The sequence below is a fragment of the Primulina tabacum genome, chromosome 9 (assembly GCF_025594145.1).
Source record: "Primulina tabacum isolate GXHZ01 chromosome 9, ASM2559414v2, whole genome shotgun sequence".
Lineage (NCBI taxonomy): Eukaryota > Viridiplantae > Streptophyta > Magnoliopsida > Lamiales > Gesneriaceae > Primulina > Primulina tabacum.
Genome location: NC_134558.1, coordinates 362,036 through 383,987, shown reverse-complemented (window position 1 = coordinate 383,987; position 21,952 = coordinate 362,036). Strand labels below are relative to the sequence as shown.

The 21,952-nt window shown below is 37.6% G+C and overlaps 1 protein-coding gene across 7 annotated transcripts in view; it reads right to left on the bottom strand.

Annotated features, from left to right (window-relative positions):
* The window catches only part of LOC142556499 (uncharacterized), a 38,917-nt gene extending 32,626 nt beyond the window's left edge, over positions 1–6,291 (bottom strand). For 5 of the 7 annotated variants that reach the window (XM_075667950.1, XM_075667947.1, XM_075667949.1 and 2 more), the window contains exons 1-2: positions 6,070–6,290; positions 5,688–5,980 (exon numbers count right to left, since the gene is read on the bottom strand). In XM_075667950.1, coding sequence (XP_075524065.1) covers positions 5,688–5,980; positions 6,070–6,181 — 405 coding nt within the window. In that variant the 5' untranslated portion in view covers positions 6,182–6,290. Of the gene's footprint in view, positions 1–81; positions 223–5,687; positions 5,981–6,069 lie in introns of those variants that run through there. The other 2 variants (XM_075667951.1, XM_075667953.1) reach the window with 2 other exon arrangements.
* Positions 6,292–21,952: the final 15,661 nt, after the last annotated feature.

Below are 21,952 nucleotides of genomic sequence, written 5' to 3'. Positions count from 1 at the left end.
ACAAACAGCCTTCGAATAAAGAAGAATAAAGAATTCCATTCACTTCTTCATGGTATCAGAGAGGTTCTACAATCTGCGTACCGATTGTTCCTATGGTGAAATTCGGAATGTCGAGTTCTTCATCAAACTCCAATGTCACCTCTCCTCAAGACTCCATTGTCTCCAACTCGAGTGGAACTCAAGACAGTGTTCAAATTCTCATTACTGGCCATAAACTTAATGAAAATAACTATATCCATTGGTCTCAATCAGTAATGATGCTTGTATGTGGAAAAGGATAAGATGACTACTTATCTGGGCCAACGGCTCGTCCAAAGGCAGATGACCCGAAGTTCAAGATCTGGAAAGCAGAAAACAGCATGGTTATGACATGGTTAATTAATTTCGACCAACAAAACAGGAGAAAACTTTCTTCTCTATGGTACAGGAGTACAGCAAAAGAAATCTGGAATGTAGTGAAGGAAACCTACTCAAATAAAGAAAATACCTCAGCATTATTTGAAGTACAGAGTATCCTTCATGATCTATGGCGAGGTGATTTGACGGTGACCCAATATTTTAATACTCTCACTCGCTATTGGCAGCAGGTTGATATGTATGAAGAGCACTCATGGAAATGTCCTGATGATGGCAAAACATATCAGCAGATTGTTGAGAAGAAGCGAGTCTACAAATTTCTATTTGGGCTCAAAAAAAATCTTGATGACATTTGTGGAAAGATTCAAGGAATGAAACAACAAATGAGCCTGCAAGAAGCATTGTAAGAGGTCCGAAGAGAGGAAAGTAGAAAGAAAATGATGCTTGGGACTCGAGTCCTGCCATTAATTCACAGCCTGAAAATTCTGCCCTAGCTGCTCGTGTCCCTAAAAATTACAGTCAAGACAAATGCAAAAAGAAGGAACGCCGATATCGTGAACGTTTCGAGAAGCCAAACCACACAATTGAAAATTTCTGGAAAATTCATAGGAAGCCAGAGAATTGGAAACCTCTACGCCCGCAAAACCGTGGCAATACTGCAGTAAAGGAAGAGAATTCAGCATCCAGAGTTTAATCTGCTTAGCAAAGAGCAGCTTGAGATTTTGAAGCGGATGATCAACCAATCTCAGACAGCCAATTCTACTCAAAATATTGGGACTGGGTACATTAGCACAAAAAAGTAATTTCTTGAATGCCCCATGTGTCAAGAGGAATATGCTGAATTCTTGGGTTGTAGACTCGGGAGCTTCAGATCCCATGACTGGAGATGGAGATATTCTCGTTAAGTTCAGCCCTTGCCATGAGAATAAAACAATCAGTATCGCAGAAGGATCATTCTCCAAAGTAATTGGAACTGGTGCAGTGATAATCTCAAAGGATTTTACACTTAAGCTATCCTTTTGGTGCCTGAATTGAATTGCAATTTACTATCTGTTAGTAGACCCAGACAGAACCCCACTTGCATTGCTAATTTTTCTCCAAAATCTTGTGAATTTCAGGTCTTTTATTCGGGGAAGGTGATTGGAAATGCTAAAGAATGCTTGGGGCTCTATCTACTTGAGGCAAACAATTCTTCCAAAGGGGAAGGTCATAACCCTAGTTGTCTAGTTTCTGTTAGTCAAGATCAAACTTCTATTTTCCAAAAAGGGGAGAACGATTTCATGTTATGACATTATAGGTTAGGACATCCCAATTTTATGTATCTCGAGAAACTTTTTCAATGAGTTTCATTGTGTGATTTGTCAATATGCTAAACATGTTCGAAATTCTTATCCTATCCTACCTTACAAAGAATTACACCCTTTGCATTAATCCACAGTGGCGTATGGGGACCTTCTAAGGAAAAAAAAAATAATTGGATCTCGGTGATTCATAACCTTTATAGATGATCACACCAGGCTGACATGGGTGTTCTTAATGAAAGAAAAACCTAAGGGGAGTCCGATATTTCAGAAATTCAATACTATGATTCAAAGTCAATTCCACACTAAAGTACAAATTCTGAAAATGGATAATGTCAGGGAATATTTTGCATCCATCCTCAGGGATTATCTCACAAGTCAAGGTATTGTTCACCTAAGCTCATGTGTTGATACACCCCAACAATATGGGGTGACCGAGGGAAAAAAAACGACACCTTTTGGGCATGGCTCGATCTCTTATGTTTTCCACAGATGTACCGAAACATTTTTGGGGAGAAGCCATTCTCACTGCAGCCTATCTTATTAACAAAATACCTTCTCGAGTCCTAAAATTCCAGATCCCTTATCAGTGACTTAGATGTTCCCCACGATGACACTACCCAACCCAATGCAAATGACGAACTTATTACCTACTCTAGGAGAATCAGGAACCAAAAAGAGATAGGCATCGAGCATCACTTGAGTATAACCAAAAATTGGAATCAAAAATGGAACCAAAAGATTCGCAAAGTAAGTCCGTTCATCCTTGTGCAAAAGATATTAATTTACCTACTGCATTGAGGAAGGGTGTCCGAGAGTGCACAAAGCATTCAATTTCTAAATTTGTATCATATCGGGGATTATCTAACAAATACAGGGCTTTTGTGGCAAGCTTGGATCAAGCACAGATTCCTAAATCCATACAAGAGGCCCTTGCAATAATAAAGTGGAAAGCTGTTGTACAGAATGAAATCCGAGCACTGGAGAAAAATGGGACATGGGAAATCACCGAGTTGCCCTGTGGAAAACGGCATGTTGGCTGTATTCACCATTAAATATAGGGAAAATGGAAGTGTTGATAGATAAAAAGCCCGTCTTGTTGCGACATGTTTCACACAATCCTACGGAATTGATTATGAAGAAACGTTTACCCGGGTAGCCAACTACATACAGTTAGAGTTCTCCTATCTCTCGCTGCAAATTTAAATTGGTCACTACATCAAATAGATGTCAAGAACGCATTCCTCGATAGAGACCTTGCGGAAGAAGTTTACATGAGCATTCCCCCTGGATTTGAGTCTCAAGCCACGGCCAACAAAGTTTGCAAGCTGAAATGGTCATTATATAGACTTAAACAATCCCCAAGGGCCTGGTTTGACATATTTACAAAAGTGATCAAGTAGTATGGGTACAAGCAATGTCAGGCAGATGATACCCTCCTTTGCTGAACTCACACCACATGTGAAAATTCCTATCCTCATTGTATATGTGGATGACATTATTTTAACGGAGGATCGTGTGCAAGAGATAAGTACTCTCAAAGCCAAAGAGTTTGAAATCAAGGACTTGGGGAGCCTTAGATATTTCCTAGGGATGGAAATAGCTCGGTCACAATCAGGAATTTTTGTTTCCCCACGAAAATATACTTTGGATCTTCTAGATGAAACAGGAATGCTTGGGTGCAAACCAGCAGGCACTCCTATGGACTCAACGAGGAAACTAAAAACCAAAGAAAAATGTGCACCAGTTGATAGAGGGAGCTTTCAAAAACTTGTGGGCAGATTCGTACACTTAACTCACACGAGGCCTGATATAACTTACTATGTGAGCTTGGTAAGTCAATTTATGAATAATCCAAATGAAGAGCACATGGAGGCAATTTATAGGATCCTCAGATACTTGAAGCTAACACTTGGAAAAAGAATTATACTTTGGAAAATCAGCATACAACGACATCAAATTATAGAGCGATGCTGATTGGGCTGGATCAACGGTGGATAGAAGGTCAACTTCTAGATATTGCATGTATGTTTGGGGAAATTTACTTACTTGGTGTAGCAAGAAACAGCTGGTTGTATCAAGAAGTAGCGCTGAAGCTGAATTTCGAGCATTGACACTCGGCATAGGTGAAGGGATGTGGCTACAAAGACTTACGAATGAACTAAAAAAAATTTTGAAGAACCTATGAAGTTGTTCTGCGACAATCGGTCAACTATTATAATCGCAAAGAACCCAGTGCATCATGATAGGATGAAGCATGTTGAAATTGATTGTTGTTTCATAAAAGAGAAGATAGAGGAAGGAATAAACAAGTTAATATATCTTTCTACTAGTCTTCAAACTGCCGACATCCTAAGTAAGGCACTTCCAAGGATGAATTTTGAAGATTTGAGCTCCAAGATAGGTGCAATCAACATTTACAGCCCAGGTTGAGGGGGAACGTAGGATATTGAGAATGTTTCATTAACAAATCGGTCTCCCATCAAATCTTGAGAATATGGGCCGATAATTCCTTATATATGTATATTACATCATTTCTGTTTTCAGGAGATTTGATAGTTTATCTGTCCTTATTTGTCTTAATCTATGTCTTTAAATTAGAGTTGTACAAACTGTCTTCGAATAAAAACAATAAAGAATTTCACTCACTTCTTCAGGTTGGTTCTCCTGGTCACACGCATTTCACTTCTGGCTATTGCACGTTTGTGTGGGGAAATTTAGTAACCTAGCAAAGCAAGAAACAATTTGTAGTTGCTCGAAGTAGTGCAGAAACAGAATTCGAGCTTTAGTTCAAGGGATTTACAAAGAAATGCGGCTCAAAAGCTACTCAAGGAATTACAATTGGAAGGACATCAATCGATGGAACTCATGTGTGACAATCAAGCAGCAATAAGCATCGCCAAAAATCTGGTTCATCATGATCGAACAAAGCACATTGGGATTGATCGCCATTTCATAAGTGAAAAGGTTGAGGAAAGAATCGTTAGCCTCAGTTACATCCTACTAAGTTATAGGTTGCTGATATCTTTACAAGAGCTCTCTATTATTTGAAGACTTGATTTCCAAACTAGGCCAAACGTCATGTATGTGGTTCACAAGTTAAGTCATTTTTTGTGCACTCAAGTAAATCTCATCTTCGGGTTGCGTTCCAGCTTCTGCGATATCTCAACCAACACCCTGGTCAAGGTTTACTCTTTTCCGCTTTCTCTACATTGCAACTATAGTTATTTTTATGCTGGTTGGGGTTCATGTCTTTTCACTCAAATGTATACCATAGGTTTATGTGCATTCTTTGGTGAATCTTTAATCTCTTGGAAGGCAAAGAAGCAATCCAACACTGCTAGATCATCCAACAAAGCTGAATGTCACGCCATGGGCCCACGGCCACCCTCGATGCTGAATTAATATGGCTTCACTAGCTTCTGCACAAAATTTACATCAACATCAATACTCCAGCTCATCTATATTGTGACAATCAAGCTACTATTTCATATTGCCTCAACTCCACATTTCCCCAACGCACTTAGCTTGTTGAAAACGATTGTCATTTCATCATGGACAATGTTACATATGGGATCATCAAACTCATGAGCATCCGCTCACGATATCAATTAGCAGATGCATTTACCAAGCCATTATCTTTGGCAGTGCTCATTCTACTACTAGCCAATGTGGGTGTCAAAGATATCCACACTCCATCTGGCGGGGCAGTGTTAGAATTAACAATGTATTAGCATAATTGATGAGCTGTAAATATTGACTTAGCTGGTTAGTTAGTGGGTTACATGACCCAATTACTATTTATATTTGACTGTTGCACATAAATGAATTCTTCTTCAAGAGAGTAACATCAACAAATAAACTTTTCTCTCTGCTTGTTTCCTGAAGTTTCATCGTATATGGTTGAATTTACATTCTGATAAAACTATCAGAACCAGCCAATCCCATATGCGAAAACTAAAACCTTTTGTGATTACAAAAAAAAAAAAAAAAAAAAAACCTCCTTTATGAATGTAAAAGTAACCACACCTTCAAGAAGCAGACATCCAAGACCCAGTGACCAAATTTTGGAAGCGAGTGAACAAAATCAAGCTGCGTATTTAGAAATGGTTGACGAGGATTATCTGATCCAATTTGCAACTTAAAAATTCTCACACTCCTTTCCCCAAATATAGCGATTCGAAAAGAGATATTAGAGTCCGCCAACTGTTCGTGACCAGGGTCCAACGAGATTCCATGAACGCGAATTCCTTGGAAGACTTCAAACGACTTTGTTACCTTTCTATCCACCAGGTCATACACCAGGATCTGAGAACCGGTTCCTGCAGCAAAGAAATCGTATAAGTTAATCAGAATCCATTTGAAAGATAACAGTGAGAATAAGTCTAAGCGCAAGTGTTGAGGAAACAACCGGCAAGGAGGAAAGGGCTCGAGGAGAGATGAGGAGGGAGGCTTAGAAGACAGAGGGCTGATATTTCCCCGAGGTAGTGCCCGCGGCGTAGCTCCCGGTGGCTTTGCTCCATGCCCCTCGTGAAGTTTCCGCTGCTCCGATCTAAAGGATTGTTCTTAAACCCTGACTAACCCCAATCTAAAACCTTGGTCAACTTTTCGTTTTCGTTCCTATTCCAAGCCCTTTGACCCGGATCCGGACCGGAGCGGCCCACGTTCAACGACTAGGTTAACCTGTTGACACGAAACTGTTATCGAAACCGCTCTGAGGAGGCCTGGTTACGGTTTATGAGAAAAAAAACACGTGATCCGCCAGGTTGTACGGGTCGGACAATAAATTTTTTGAAAAATTATTGTATTTGAAATCAACGGACACGATTTGTGGCCATTGTGACACAGCTGTTGCACAACAGTCGACCTGGACCAACGAGCGGATCATTGCAATTTTGTTTTTCGATTTTTCTTTAATAAATACCCTCCACCCCCTTCATTTTCTTCACACAATTTTGTCTCAATCTCTAATTTACAATTCTTTTGATTCTCAAAATATCAAGTCTCGATTATTGATTTGTTGTCAATTGTTAATTTATTTTCATAATTTCTTCAATTTCATATTTATACAAATCATAAATGATCGGAGTCGGATCAAGTTGTAGGGGTGGCAAAGAAAAGGGAAAATACATCATACCACCCAAGTTCGAGCATCGCAATTTTCCTTTATTCAATGTCTACAGCTATGATCTTGATTTTTCCGATGAAGGAACATCAAGAACGAGAACAAGAGGATCAACAAACACGTCATCATCAAAGTCAAGAAAGTATGAAGAATCCGATGGCGCCTAAAAGTAAAACTCTAGAGGTGCATCGCCCGACATCTGATATCTTCACCAAATTTTAGAAAAGTTTGTGCTTCCCTCCGGTGATATGGAAGCCAAATGTAAATATTGTTCAATAACTTACAAATTTCAATAAGGAGGTGGTTATGGAATTTTAATGCGGCATGTCGAGAAAAATTATCCCGTGGAAATTGGTGTTGATCATTCTCAAACTCAAATTTTGACATTCTCTTCTCAATCGTTTAACGATTCTCAACTTTTTAAATTTTCCGGAGCTAAATTTAGAGAAGAACATCTAAATTTTATGCAGTTGAACAACTTTATTTTAGTTTTAGTGATCAATTATCTATTTAAAATTGGTTTTCTACAAGTGCAAATCCATCTATTAGATGTATCCCATGAAATACACTCAAAAACACACTTAAAAAATTAGTCGTTGAACAAAAAATAATTAATTAAATAATTTGCTAGTTTAAATAACAAAGTTTCTTTGTCTTTTAATATTTTAGAGTAATCATTGGTAAAGTTGTTCATTTATGAGTATTACATGTCATTGGATTGATAGTTCTTGTAATATTAAAAAAAATTTGATTGCATATAGATATTTTAACATAACACACATGACACAACATATTTCTCAACTTATGTTTGTTATTTTAGAAGAAGATGGTCATACTTCTCAAGTTTTTTCAATTTATCTTGATAATGTTATTGCAAATACTTCTAGTATTAGTGAGCTTATTGAAATATGTAAATCGTCATTAGGTGGTAAATTTTTTATATTAGGTGCACATGTAATATTTTAAATTTATGTGTTCAAGATGAATTAAAAAATTTAGCATCGCATATTCAACCAATTAGGAACGATATTCATTATCAAGTTATGAAACAATTAGGAAAATTTTGCAAAATAAATGGTATGAGACCTAAACTGTTTGCACGAGACATTCTAACTCATTGAAATTCAACAAATAAATTTTTATTATCATCTTTTACATATAAAGATTTATTATGTATTTTTCATCAACATGTTCAAACACGTGATATTTATTTGGTTTTGAATCAATGGAACATATGCATTATTATTTGTGAAATTTTGAAATTTTTTAACGATGTTAGTGACCAATTATCAGGTGTTTATTACCTTTTCATTTAGTTTTAACATATTGTTGCAACATTGCATGTATTTTTAGTTAACATATTAAATCTAGTGATGAGGCTTTAGTTCAATGTATTTATGTCACTTGTCAAGTAGTGATGGATTTTGGTATTAGTTGGCAGGATTCGTTGCCATTTGTCGAGTTATCTTATAACAACAGTTATCAAGTGAGCATTGGAATATCAACATATGAAGCACCATATGACAGAAAGCGTCGATCTCCTCTGTACTGGGATGATTTATCTGAAGCACCGGTTGTGGGACCTGATAGGATGGGGATTTCGACCACTAAAGTGTACACTTTGACTACACAATTAAAAAATAGGTAAACCCACCTCCACCACACCATTATTTCTCCTTCTTCTTCACGTAAGAAACCCTCATCCTTTTTTTCCTTCCATTTTTGAAATCTCTTCCTTGTTTTATGGGTGATTTGCTCAAGTAAAATATGAAATAAAGGCAGATTTGTAATCCTCTCACAATAGACTTCAAGATGAGGTAACTATTTCCCAATTTTGTTCAAGTTTGAAAATGAGCTGAAGTCTAGAATTGATATTTGAGTTGATATTTGAGATATGAAGATGTTGGAGATGTATTTGTGTTGGTTTGAATTAAAAAGGGATATGAGCATGGTTCCTTGTTTCTGTGCAAAAACAGCTTTTGTAGCTTCTGATTTTCGTGTATATGGGACTGTTGTATTTGGATTTTGATGCTAAGGTCTTCATCAAACTTTTAGAGCATCGAGTTAGCTTCGATTTGGTCTTGAATCACTCAATTATAGGAAGAAATGAAAGAGATATGTGGTTTTTACTAAAATTGGTCTGGAATTTCGAGTTAGTGCAGATTTGCGTCCATTCGTTCTGTTTATTCGAATTTTGGGATTAATTGGTTGGGGTTCTTGATTTTATGTTCCAACAAAAGTTATAGAACATTGTCTTGTCTTCAAAATGATACCAGATTGGCTTGATTCCATTAGGTATTGAGGAAGTTATGCTCAAAATACTAAAATGTGCCAGATATGTGCTGATGCAGAATTCGTGAGAATTATGTTATATGTTTCAAGTTATGAACGACTAGATAAATGACTATATTTACAAAACTTTGTGAAGAGTAATTGTCGGGCTTTGAGTTTTCTTGAATATCCAATTTGCGGATCTTGATTTGAAGAAGTGCTGAATTAACTATGAATTGTGTACAAAAACTGCTCTATTTGGATAAATGATCTGAGTTCTTGACTTTTGTATTTTCAGATTCGGTTGAAGTATTTACTTGAATTGGCTCAAGATTATTTACTTTAAGTTGGTTAGTAGCGAATCTAGGTTTATTTATCGGTATATCATATTTTTACTTTGTTTTGGGTCGAAATCTTGGATGGAACAAGAAGTTAGTTGATATTGTATTTTTGTTGATATTATAATAGACTTTGGGGGTCTTCTCAACCACACCTTTCGATCTCTTTTCGTAATATTTGAAAGGTATGTTACGGTTGGTAATATTCGACGTAAAAATATCATTTTTATTTTAAATTTTAAATTTTATGGCTCGAATATTTCTTGTAATTTGTTGATGATAGTTGTCTTGAGATAAGCTTATTATGATATCGAGTTGATGATATTGATTTACACCATTGCATTGCATCTTGAGCCACATTTCGATTCAGATTTGATATGGTGGAGGTCGCCTTGATTTGTTGGACGTATGGAGCTATAGTTGAGTTGGCATAGTGTGTGCGAAGGTCCGTGCTATGGCCTAAACACTCTTTATAGGCGAACCATAGTCTTGAGATTGTAGAACACGGCACCCTATGTGAGGATTCGGAATTTTGAAGCAAATCATGTAAGTCATAAAACTCGACATGAATCTTAAAACTTTAAACTTAACCATAAAACTCAACAATAAACTTAAAATTTCAGCTAACACGGCTCGAGGGAGAAACTCAAAAGCTCGAGGATTAGCTCAAGGGAATCTATGCTATGAAAAACCGCAATAATCGAAGTGTCTCCACCGGAGGAGTAAATCCATAGCTCATGAACCCAAGATTTTAGCTCAAGAAAGCTCATTCTTTATTGTCCTAAAGAACCAAAAAGGTAGCTAAGAGAAGAGTTAGGAGGCTTGGACAAATTTATTGTGCAAGAATTGTCCCTTTAGTAAACCAAGGTGTCTCTTGAGGATGGATAAAATTTTGACCATGGATAGAGTTTTGACCACATTTATATACATGATTGGGCTTCAAGATTTTGGCTGAATGGAGGGAGATCAACAACCACTTTTTTTTCCTATAAATATCACCTTAAGCCTCACACAAATTGCACTCCAAGAATCCCTCACAAGCCCCTTAAAATTCGGCCCCCTCCCTATCAAAACAACTCCCGGTCGATGCAACTAAAGAAGAAGAAGGAAGAGTTGTTCCAGCCATTCAATACTTTGAATTGCTGTCCACATTGTCGCTAGGTTCCTGTCCGAGTTCGGTCACGATTCCTCCAAGTTTAAGCGAGCTTCGAACCACAGCTTCGAGAACACAGTAAGTGGGTTTTTGGTTATGTAATTATTTGTATTTTAAAACTTGTGTAAGAATATCATGACATACTTGTATGTGTCTAGTTATTTTCAAAAATTGATGACCATATATTTTAAAATCTCGATCGATGTACGTTTTATGCTTTCTGTCTTCGATAATCTTTGATTCCCCTGAGTCCTTTGAAAATTCTGATACGAACTGTTTGATAAATCTGATTTTTTGTAATTCACTGTTATGATTTGAGTTGGTCATGGAACGACGATTGTAAGTTATGTGTGGCCCCCATCAGTGGGTATAAAACCGTGTTCTGTCTGGCCCCCATCATTGTAAAGACAATATTTATTATGAAAAAGACTGGTTTTTGGCTATTTACTACGAGGATTAATTGTTTTCATAAAAATGGATAAACAATGCCGGATGTCACCGACGCCTCGGTCTCGGGGCGTGACATTTAAGTGGTATCAGAGCCGTCAAGTTCATAATCCCGCTGGGATTTTAATTGAAAAAATTTGACGAAGCAAAATCCTAGTGCATTCATATCTGAAGTAAACTCACCTATCAAATTCATTCACGTCTTATGTCGCCGTCTCAAAATTTTCCTTCGAAATTCAAAGTCTATCTCCTTCAATCATTCTGAAATTCCTAGTATAGAAAATTCCACAAAAACTTTGTTTCAATACAGATTTTGTACCTTTCTATCCTTTATTTTAATATCGTTCTAAAATTTTGCCTCAATTTATTCTAGGAAATGGCTGCTCCACGAACTCGTTCTCAAGCCGCCCTTCGCATGCGACAGCTCACGATTGACAATCAAGCTAGGGAAATCGCTACTCTGAAGGCTCAACTTACCAGGGAGAAACAAGAAAAACAGGAACTTATAGAGATCAAAAACCTACTACAGACGGATGTGCAGCGACTCATTCATCACCTAAACTTGGCCAAAAGCCAACTTCTTTTGGTCCCTACCGACTCAGTCCGTATAGAGTGCCTAGCTACCTTGAACCGGGAGTTACTAGCGAGAGTTGAGACCGAGAGAGACCGTGCTACTCGTGCTCGTCATCGTCAAGAAAAAATCACTAACAAGCAAGAACGATACATCTTGAAGATTCATAGCGCCATGGATAGGCTCCAGGATCAGAATAATTATTTGCATCTCGTGGTGGAGAACATGGAAAAGGGGGATGAAGCACCTATGGATGTGATTGACGATGATAGTGATGATGGAGACATGATAAACTACGCTATATTAGAATTATGATTATAATAAAATTAAGCTTTGAAAAACAATAAGTGTAATAACTTATTTTTAAATAAAAACTTTGTTATTGTCCTTAAATTATCGCATGAGTATTTATCAATTAAATTAATACTCTTTTAACCTTTATAGAAAATCAAATATGGACCCTCGAACCATTATAACCGAACTCCAAAAACAACTCCAAGCAAAAGAAGGAGAAATTGAAACATTGAAAGTAAGAAATGACAAGCTCGAGAGAGATAACTACCAACTAGATTGAAATAATATATGAATAGATAATGATCCCTACGAGAAACGTGAAGAAGTAAAAAGGTTATGAGAAGACGTCAGCCGCTATACCGCCTACCATCGAGAATCAAAATGACAACACGAGATCACCAAACGAAAGTTGGACGAAGAGCAAGATAAGATTTTAACGCTCCAAATTCGGGATGACAGTCGTCTCAAAACACAACGCCGCCTTGAAGAACATATCGAAGAGCATGAAGTCAATGAGAGCGTAAATCAATCCACAATTCAGCAGCTACAAGAAGAAGCTGAAACATTGACAAATCACAACACTCTTTGGAACACCACATCCATCAATTCCAAAATGACATGATCAATATGGAAGATCTAATGGGAGAACTCGAAGAAAAGCAAGGAAGAAACCTTATGGAAGAAGAAATTGACGAAGCTGTAGGGGATGGTGAAATACTGGACTAGTAGAATGATCCCTATGATAAACATTGATTGTATTTAGGCCAATTATGATAATCATTTTTGTTATTAAAAGACTGATTATATGCATTTTAAAAAATTGATGAAAACATTTCTTTGATTATGCATTGTTACAAACAAATAATAAAATATATGTTTATAGAAAATGGCGGGAAGACCACCCAGAAACAACCGTATCCCACGTGGCGCCAATCAAAACGAAAATCCACCATCACCACCGAGGGTGAATCTTAGCCAAGAGGATATGATGGCAATAGTTACTATAGTAGCTGCAACACTACGAGGAATTGTGAACCCAAACGCTAACGTCATTCAGCCACCACCAGAACCACAACCTTGTGGCATTAAGTATCACTACGAATCCTTCCGACGAAATCAGGTCCCAACCTTTGATGGGAACCCTGATACAGAAGTTAGTTATATCTGGCTTAAGAATGTTGAAGCCCAACTTCATTTACTGGAAATACCTGAAGAACTTAGAGTTTAAGTAGTGACACCATTTCTTGAAGATCGGGCATGCAAGTGGTGGGAAACGATATCACCATCTTTGGATAAGATTGAGCAAATCACATGGCAAATCTTCATAAAGGAATTTTTGAAGCAATACAACCCAGCAGAATTTTGTCTGCAAAAGTTAAGCGAGTTCGAATGATTTAAATAAACATCAGACATGACAATGATGGAGTACACATCAAAGTTCAATTATCTTGGAACCTATGTTCCAACTATCATGTCAGATGAAACCCTAAAAATGCACGTTTTAAGAAAGGCTGAACAGCCGAATTCAGTCTGTTTTGGCTGTATTCAGACCAAGTAATTTTGTGGACTTAATGGGAGTGGCAATGAATGCAGAAACATACATCAAGCGCTGTGAAGAGGAAAACAAAAACAAGACACTCTTCATCAATCCGTCTGCTCAGAGTGGCCCCAAATTCAAAAGGCCAAACCATTCAAGTGGCCCCTCAAAGGGAACTGTTGGAACATTTCATTTTTTCAATCTTGATTTTGATGTTAACAAAACTTGTTATTGTATTTGTAACATATTTACTCAAATGTGAAGTTGCAAACACAAGAAGCAAACTGAAACGGAATTCAGCCAAACTGAATTTCTGGCGAGCTTCGGTGTTTTGAAGATATCTCTCAGCTGGATGATCCAAATGACAATATGCCAACTGGATTGATCAGAAAACTCAATTTGAAACAATTTTATTTCACGTCAATTAGGCAAAATCGGATGTTATCATGGTCTAACTGATCGCTGAATTTCCGAACTGATTGCACGAAAACAGCGATCAGTTTGGTTTGAGCAGTTGCGGTATTTTAGTCATATCTCTCAGCTCGGTTATTGAAATTAAGCGATTCAGTATGTGTTAGAAAGATAAGACGATGATCTACAAATCATCTTCAGAATTCAAAGTCTGAATCGAAGTTTAAGTTGCTGATAAATGATTATGAAGCTACTGATTCTGCACAAACAGAAATCAGCTAGACTGATTTTAGCACACCAGCTGAAACTGAACTGAACCACCAGTTGACCAATTGAACTGAACTGAACTGAATCAGCTGCTGACCAGCTAAACTGAACCAGCTGCTGACCAGCTGAACAGAACTGAACCAGCAGTTGTCCAATTGAACTGAACTGAGCCAGCTGCTGATCAGTTGAAATGAACGACCAGCTGAGTTAACCAGAGTTTACCAGTCGGGAAATTGTCCAGCAAGGCGAATTTGACTGTTGCAATCTCAGAAACAGTACAGAAACTTTTCAAACGGTCATATTCTTGTGTCTAACGTATATACCATTGTTGGGGCTTATAAATACAACATATTGAAGATCAAACAAGAGCTTTTGAAGAGGATTCAAAGTATGGGAAGTTAGCATTAAGAAATCAGCTAGTTGAGAGCACAAGCCCTTGTGTGAGGATACATTTGAGATGTACACTGTAAAGGAAAATTCCTCACACACAATAACTCACACATATACAAGAGAGTTGAACTTCAATGATTAGTTGAGTGAGTGTTGCACAAAGACAATAAACTTGTATATGTAGTCTTTGCATATGAGACACTAAACAATATGTTGATTGTGAGGTACTGCCTACAATCTTAAGAGCTAGGAGTTCAGTTAGGCAGTAGTGTAAGTCCTAAGCTGAGTGGGTTTGTACAAAGAGTTGTATAAATCAAAGTCTTCTAGTGAATCCTTCCCAAGGGGAAGAAGGGGTGACGGAGGAGCATTTGAAATCTACGAACATCCATAAATAAATTCGTGTCTATTTATTTACTGCATTTAGTTATCATTTTCATAGTTTTAAAGATGCATTGTTGAAGCATTTTATGTGTTCTTCAAATACCAAAATATTGCATACAAGTGTTTGATAAAATGCTTCAATCAAAATATTTTTACTTATTCAACTTGCATATAATTTAAATGCTTTACAAAATATTTAATCGGTTTCTACGAAGGATTATTTCGACTGTCTTCCGCTTGGTTTGAAAATCAAACTCGATTTAATTCATCGGTGTTCAATATTTCAAGAACCGAGCTATTGTAGCTCAACGATGATCCCCCTAATCGATCCTTTCAATTGGTATCAGAGCGGATGTTTTTGAAAGAACATTGAAACTGATTTTGAGGTTTAAAATTTGAAAATTTCAGATTTTTTAAACATATACATGCAAAATTGAATTTTCGTGCAGCTTGCAGCGACTGTAGGAAAAACGACATATCTCTTTGCTCGAGTGTCCAAACGACAAACCGCTTTTTGAGTTGCAAACTAGACTTGTATAGGATTACAGCGGTATAAAATTTGCATCCTACTTATGCCCGAGAAAAATCAATTTATTCGTTGAAGGTAGAGCATATGTGTTGCGGCAGAAAATGAGCAATTGACAAAATTGGTTAGTTATTTCTCTTCTTTTATAATTTTCAAAATTTCAAAAATATAGGGGGAGAACTCATTATAATTTTAATGGAGAGATTATTTTTAAATATTGAGGGGGAGAAAATTTTGTGCTTAAAATGTTATGAAAATATGATTTTCGATTCACACAAAAAGCGGGAGAAATATGTTAGTTGAATTGATTGTTTATCCAAGTTTTGTGATTATCAAAAATGGGGAGATTGTTGGAACATTTCATGTTCTCAATCTTGATTTTGATGTTAACAAAATTTGTTATTGTGTTTCTGATATATTTACTCAAGTGTGAAGTTGCAAATACAAGAAGCAAACTGAAACGGAATTCAGCCAAACTGAATTTCTGGCGAGCTTCAGTGTTTTGAAGATATCTCTCAGCTGGATAATCCAAATGACAATCCGCCAACTGGATTGATCATAAAACTCAATTTGAAACAAGTCGTATTTCAAGTCAGTCGGGCAAAATCGGATGTTATCATTGTCTAACGGATCGCTGAATTACGGAACTGATTGCACGAAAACAACAATCAGTTGGGTTTGAGCAGTTGCGGTATTTTGGTCATATCTCTCAGCTCAGTTATTGAAATTAAGCGATTCTGTATGCGTTAGAAAGATAAGATGATGATCTACAAATCATCTTCAGAAGTAAAAGTCTGAAGCGAAGCTTAAGTTGCTGATAAATGACGATGAAACTACTGGTTCTGCACAAACTGAAATCAGCTAGGCTGATTTCAGCACACCAGCTGAAACTGAACTGAACCAGCAGTTGATCAACTGAACTGAACTGAACCAGCTGCTGACCAGCTGAACTGAACTGAACCAGCAGTAGACCAACTGAACTGAACCAGCTGCTGACCAGTAGAACTGAACGACCAGCTGAATTAACCAGAGTTGACCAGTCGGGAAATTGTCCAGCAAGACGAATTTGACTGTTGCAATCTCAGAAACAGTACATAGACTTTCCAAACGGTCATATTCTTGTGTCTAATGTATATATCATTGTTGAGGCTTATAAATACAACATATTGAAGATCAAACAAGAGCTTTTGAAGAGGATTCAAAGCATGAGCAGTTAACATGAATAAATCAGCTAGTTGAGAGCACAAGCCCTTGTGTGAGGATACATTTGAGATGTACACTGTAAAGGAAAATTCCTCACACACAATAACTCACACATATACAAGAAAGTTGAACTTCAATGATTAGTTGAGTGAGTCTTGCACAAAGACAATAAACTTGTGTATGTAGTCTTTGCATATGAGGCACTAAACAATATGCTGATTGTGAGGTGCTGCCTACAATCTTGAGAGCTAGGAGTTCAGTTAGGCAGTAGTGTAAGTCCTAAGCTGAGTGGGTTTGTACAAAGAGTTGTATAAATCAAAGTCTTCTAGTGAATCCTTCCCAAGGGGAAGAAGGGGTGACGTAGGAGCATTTGAAGTCTCCGAACATCCATAAACAAATTCGTGTCTATTTATTTATTGCATTTAGTTATCATTTTCATAGTTTTAAAGATGCATTGTTGAAGCATTTTATGTGTTCTTCAAATACCAAAATATTGCATACAAGTGTTTGATAAAATGATTCAACCAAAATATTTTTACTTATTCAACTTGCAAATATTCTAAATGCTTTACAAAATATTTTATCGGTTTCTATGAAGGATTATTTCGAGTGTCTTCTGCTTGGTTTGAAAATCAAACTTAATTTAATTAATCGGTGTTCAATATTTCAAGAACCGAGCTATTGTAGCTCAACGATGATCCCCCTAATCGATCCTGTCAGGAACCATTAAAAATGCTGTCAACAAATAAGGAAATTGGTGTTATACTTGTCGGCAAAATCATATTGGAGAATGTTATAGAAATACGGAAGCTTGCTTCAAATGTGGAAAATTGGGACAACATATTAAAGAATGTCTTGAGAACAAAGATAAAGGGACTCGACCAAATAAACCAAATGAAAACAAGACTAACGCTCGTGTGTACACTATAACTCAAGAAGAAGCGGATAACACCAATGATGTGGTGGCAGGTACAATTTTACTCAATGAAATGCCTGTTTATGCCTTGTTTGATTGTGGTGCTACTCACTCATTCGTGTCCAGACGATTTTCTATAAAGTTAAAACTTGAGCATGAAAGTCTTAGTGAACCATTAAGAGTTGCAACACCTGCTAGCAAAACAATTGAAACCCATAATGTGGGGACCCGGGCGCTAATCATCTTATTAATCGTCATTGGGACTAATTTAATTAGTTATAATAAACAGTGTCTAATTTTTTTTTTTTTAAAATGCAGAACGTAATGACATACATCTTAACATACACGTCAGTATTAAAAGTACAAATCTTGCACTATATACAATCAGTCTCAACTAAGGTTTAACAACTATATAACAAGTGTTTAAACCTTAACTCTAGTCCAAGTCCGTAGTCTCCACTCTAATTCGATCTTACTTCACCTCTGTGACCCTGACCCTGTCCCACCTGTTGCCATGCACACATACAGACAAGACAACAGCCGGATAACTCCGGTGAGATATAAATATCCCAGTATAAACAATGTATCAATGCAATCATATAAAACATATATAAAAGCATAAACAATCATTAAAACTTGTATCCAATCTGACTACATGAACCAATACGAATCTGTATTTAAGTCAATGACTTATTATCTTATCTCAACTTATTTCTAACCTAGGGATCCCGATCTAATTTAGATTTGGTATGTTGTATCAAATGTCTACAATAGACGTCGATCTACATCTAAGCTCATCGATACACCGTAAGTCTAGAGTCTACGCGGTTCTGACAAAGACTCGGCGGTTCTGCCCTAGCTAGGCTGATCTGCCCTAGACTTAAACTCTGGCTCTGCTATAATTCAATAGACTAAACATATCAATCTGATAATCTGCAAATATCAATGCAATAAAATAAAGTATGTGATTTTGGGAAACTCAAGTCAAACCTAACTCGAGTTGTGCAATACCGAATCCACATTTATTTATACCTTTCGTTCTGTCGCTCTGATACCATCGAAGTCTCGACTCAAATTCAGTCAATGTTCAATCTGGCAATGACAATATCAATATTCTGTATCAATATTCTAATCAAATCACAACATCTCTATTTTATCAAATTCTGACGGTACAACCGTACAATCTTGCGATACTGATAATACTAAATCAGTCTATACCAATTCCAATCATTTACAATCAACCACCGTACAAAAACTAATATCAATTCTAGTCAATCTCATTCTGAAATTCATAACAATTCCATATTCAGTCCGTTTCTTAATCTGACTTCGATTCTACACTGTCTTACATGTCAAAAACAACATATATGACATGTATTCAATTCCAACAATATCATAATTTCAAAACATGTCAAAACGTAGTAAAACTTACTTCCAGTTATAGCCTGCGTCGATAGGAACACAGTACCGAATTCGAATTTAAAATCTAACGGACGGATTTTACACAATCGCGATTCTAAGCTTCCAGGAAAATTTTGATAGCATTTCTCTCGATTTCCCGTTTCTGAAGGATTATAACGTTTGTATATATATATATATGCACATTCATGCAATAAGCCAAGTGGCTTAAACTTTGTAGCACACGTCTCGCGCATATGCGCGACCCCAATCGGCGCATATGCGCGAGACACTCGATCTCCGCGCGTATCCTGCACATCGCCTCGCGCATATGCGTGACTCATCTCCGCGCATATGCGCGAGACTCTCTGGAGTTCCTCGCATAGGCTTCGCGCATATGCGCGACATCTTCCGCGCATATGCGCGAGGTCTTCTGCCTGTTTGGCGCATGTGCGCGCATCCGGTCGCGCATGTGCACTGATGCTACTGTCCTCGCACATCAATTTTCACACGCGATCTCATTTCGTGCCTCGGTTAGCCCTTTCATAATTATCTCGATTAAAAATCAATAATCGTAATTTAACACGGTATAAAATCTCGGGCATTACATTTCTCCCCCCCTAAGATACGATTTCTTCCTCGAAATCACAGGCATTCAATTATATCAATAGGGAGTATATACAGAAACTGTATAAAATTTACATTATCGAAACAACTCTGGGAATTCTTGTTTCATATCTGATTCAGTTTCCCAGGTTGCTTCTTCAGTGCCATGACGAGTCCATTGCACTTTCACAAGTGGAATGGTCTTCGTTCTGAGCTGTTTTTCTTTACGATCAATAATCTGAATCGGTTTTTCAACATAGCTCAACGTCTCATCCAGTTCGGTCTCGTCTGGATGAATAGCATGTGAAGCATCAGGAAGGTATTTCCTTAATAACGATACATGAAAGACATCATGTATCCCGGATAATGAAGGCGGTAACGCGAGTCGATATGCACGATCTCCTATCTTTTCGAGAATCTCATAAGGCCCAATATATCGTGGAGACAGTTTTCCTTTCTTGCCAAATCTGACAACTCCTCTGAAAGGTGAAATCTTTAAAAATACTCGGTCTCCTGCCTCAAATACCAACGGTCTACGTCGAACATTGGCATATTTGGCCTGTCTGTCTTGTGCTGCCTTCATTTTTTTTTGAATTAGCTTCACTTTTTCTGTCATATCTCTGATCATATCAGGTCCAATCTCAGGCACTTCAGAGATATCATCCCAATAGAGAGGGGATCGACACTTCTTTCCATACAACGCTTCAAATGGTGCCATCTCAATACTCGTCTGATAGCTGTTGTTGTACGAAAACTCACAAAGTGGCAATGCATCTTGCCAATTAGTGCTAAAATCAAGCACCACTGCTCTCAGCATATCCTCCAGTGTCTGGATAGTCCGCTCTGACTGTCCGTCGGTCTGTGGATGATATGCGGTACTCAGATGTAACTTCGTACCGAGAGCCTGCTGCAAACTCTGCCAGAAGTGCGAAGTAAATCGAGGATCACGGTCTGATACAATTGACTTCGGCACTCCATGCAATCTGACCACTTCTCTGACATAGATATCTGCCATCTGGTCAAATCTGTACGTCATCTTGTACGGAATAAAACATGCGGATTTGGTCAATCTGTCAATCACGACCCAAATCGCATCACAACCTCGGGAAGAACGCGGTAGCTGCGTCACAAAATCCATGGAAATGTTATCCCATTTCCATTCAGGAATGGACAAACTCTGTAATAAACCTCCTGGTTTCTTTCTTTCTACTTTCACCTGCTGGCAATTCAGACATTTGGAAACAAATTCGGCAATGTCAGTCTTCATTTGTTTCCACCAGAACTGTCTTTTCAAATCATTATACATCTTTCTGCCACCAGGATGAATACTGAATCGACTGTTGTGAGCTTCTGACAATATCTGTCGTCTCAAACCTGAAACATTCGGCACAACCAAACGATTATTTACATACAAGACGTTATCACGTACCTGATATTCCGATCGATGTCCTGTTCCGATCATCGATACTGATTTCTGTACATTCTGATCAACTTTCTGAGCTGCCTTAATTCTTAAGATCAGCTCTGGTTCCACTTGCACCGTATAAAGTTTCAACGGTCTATAATCGGTTTCAAATGCTAATCCAGACAAACAGCAGTCTTCTATCAAATTTGAAACACCGATCTTCGACAAGGATAAAGAACATACCTTTCGACTTAGTGCATCAGCTGCTGCATTAGACTTTCCTGGATAGTATTTGATTTCACAATCAAAGTCTTTAAGCAAATCAAGCCATCTTCGTTGTCTCATATTCAATTCAGACTGTGCAAACAGATATTTCAAACTCTTATGATCAGAATATATCTCAAACTTCTCACCATAAAGATAGTGTCGCCATATCTTTAATGCAAAGACAATGGCTGCCAATTCCAGGTCATGAATTGGATAACGGGTCTCATGTGGTTTAAGTTGTCTTGAGGCATAAGCAATAACATGCCCTCGCTGCGTCAGAACACATCCCAACCTTCTGTGAGAGGCGTCGCAATAAACCACAAAATCACCAGTACCGGATGGGATAGTCAACACCGGAGCACTGGTCAATCTCTTTTTCAATTCCAGAAAACTGGTCTCGCATTCTTCAGACCAAACAAATGGAGCATTCTTCTGAGTCAGCTGAGTAATTGGTTTAGCAATACTTGAGAAATCTTTAATAAAACGACGGTAATATCCCGCTAAACGCATGAAACTGCGAATTTCGGGCACTGACATCGGTCTTGGCCAAGAAATCACGGCTTCAACCTTACTGGGATCCACAGATATCCCATTTCCGGATATAATATGGCCCAGAAATACTACCTGTCTTAATCAAAACTCGCATTTCGACAGTTTAGCATATAATTTCTCAGCTCTTAAAATTCGCAACACAGTTCTTAGATGCTCAGCATGCTCACTCATATTCTTTGAATAAATCAAAATATCATTGATGAAAATAATCACAAAATCATCGAGATATTTCTGGA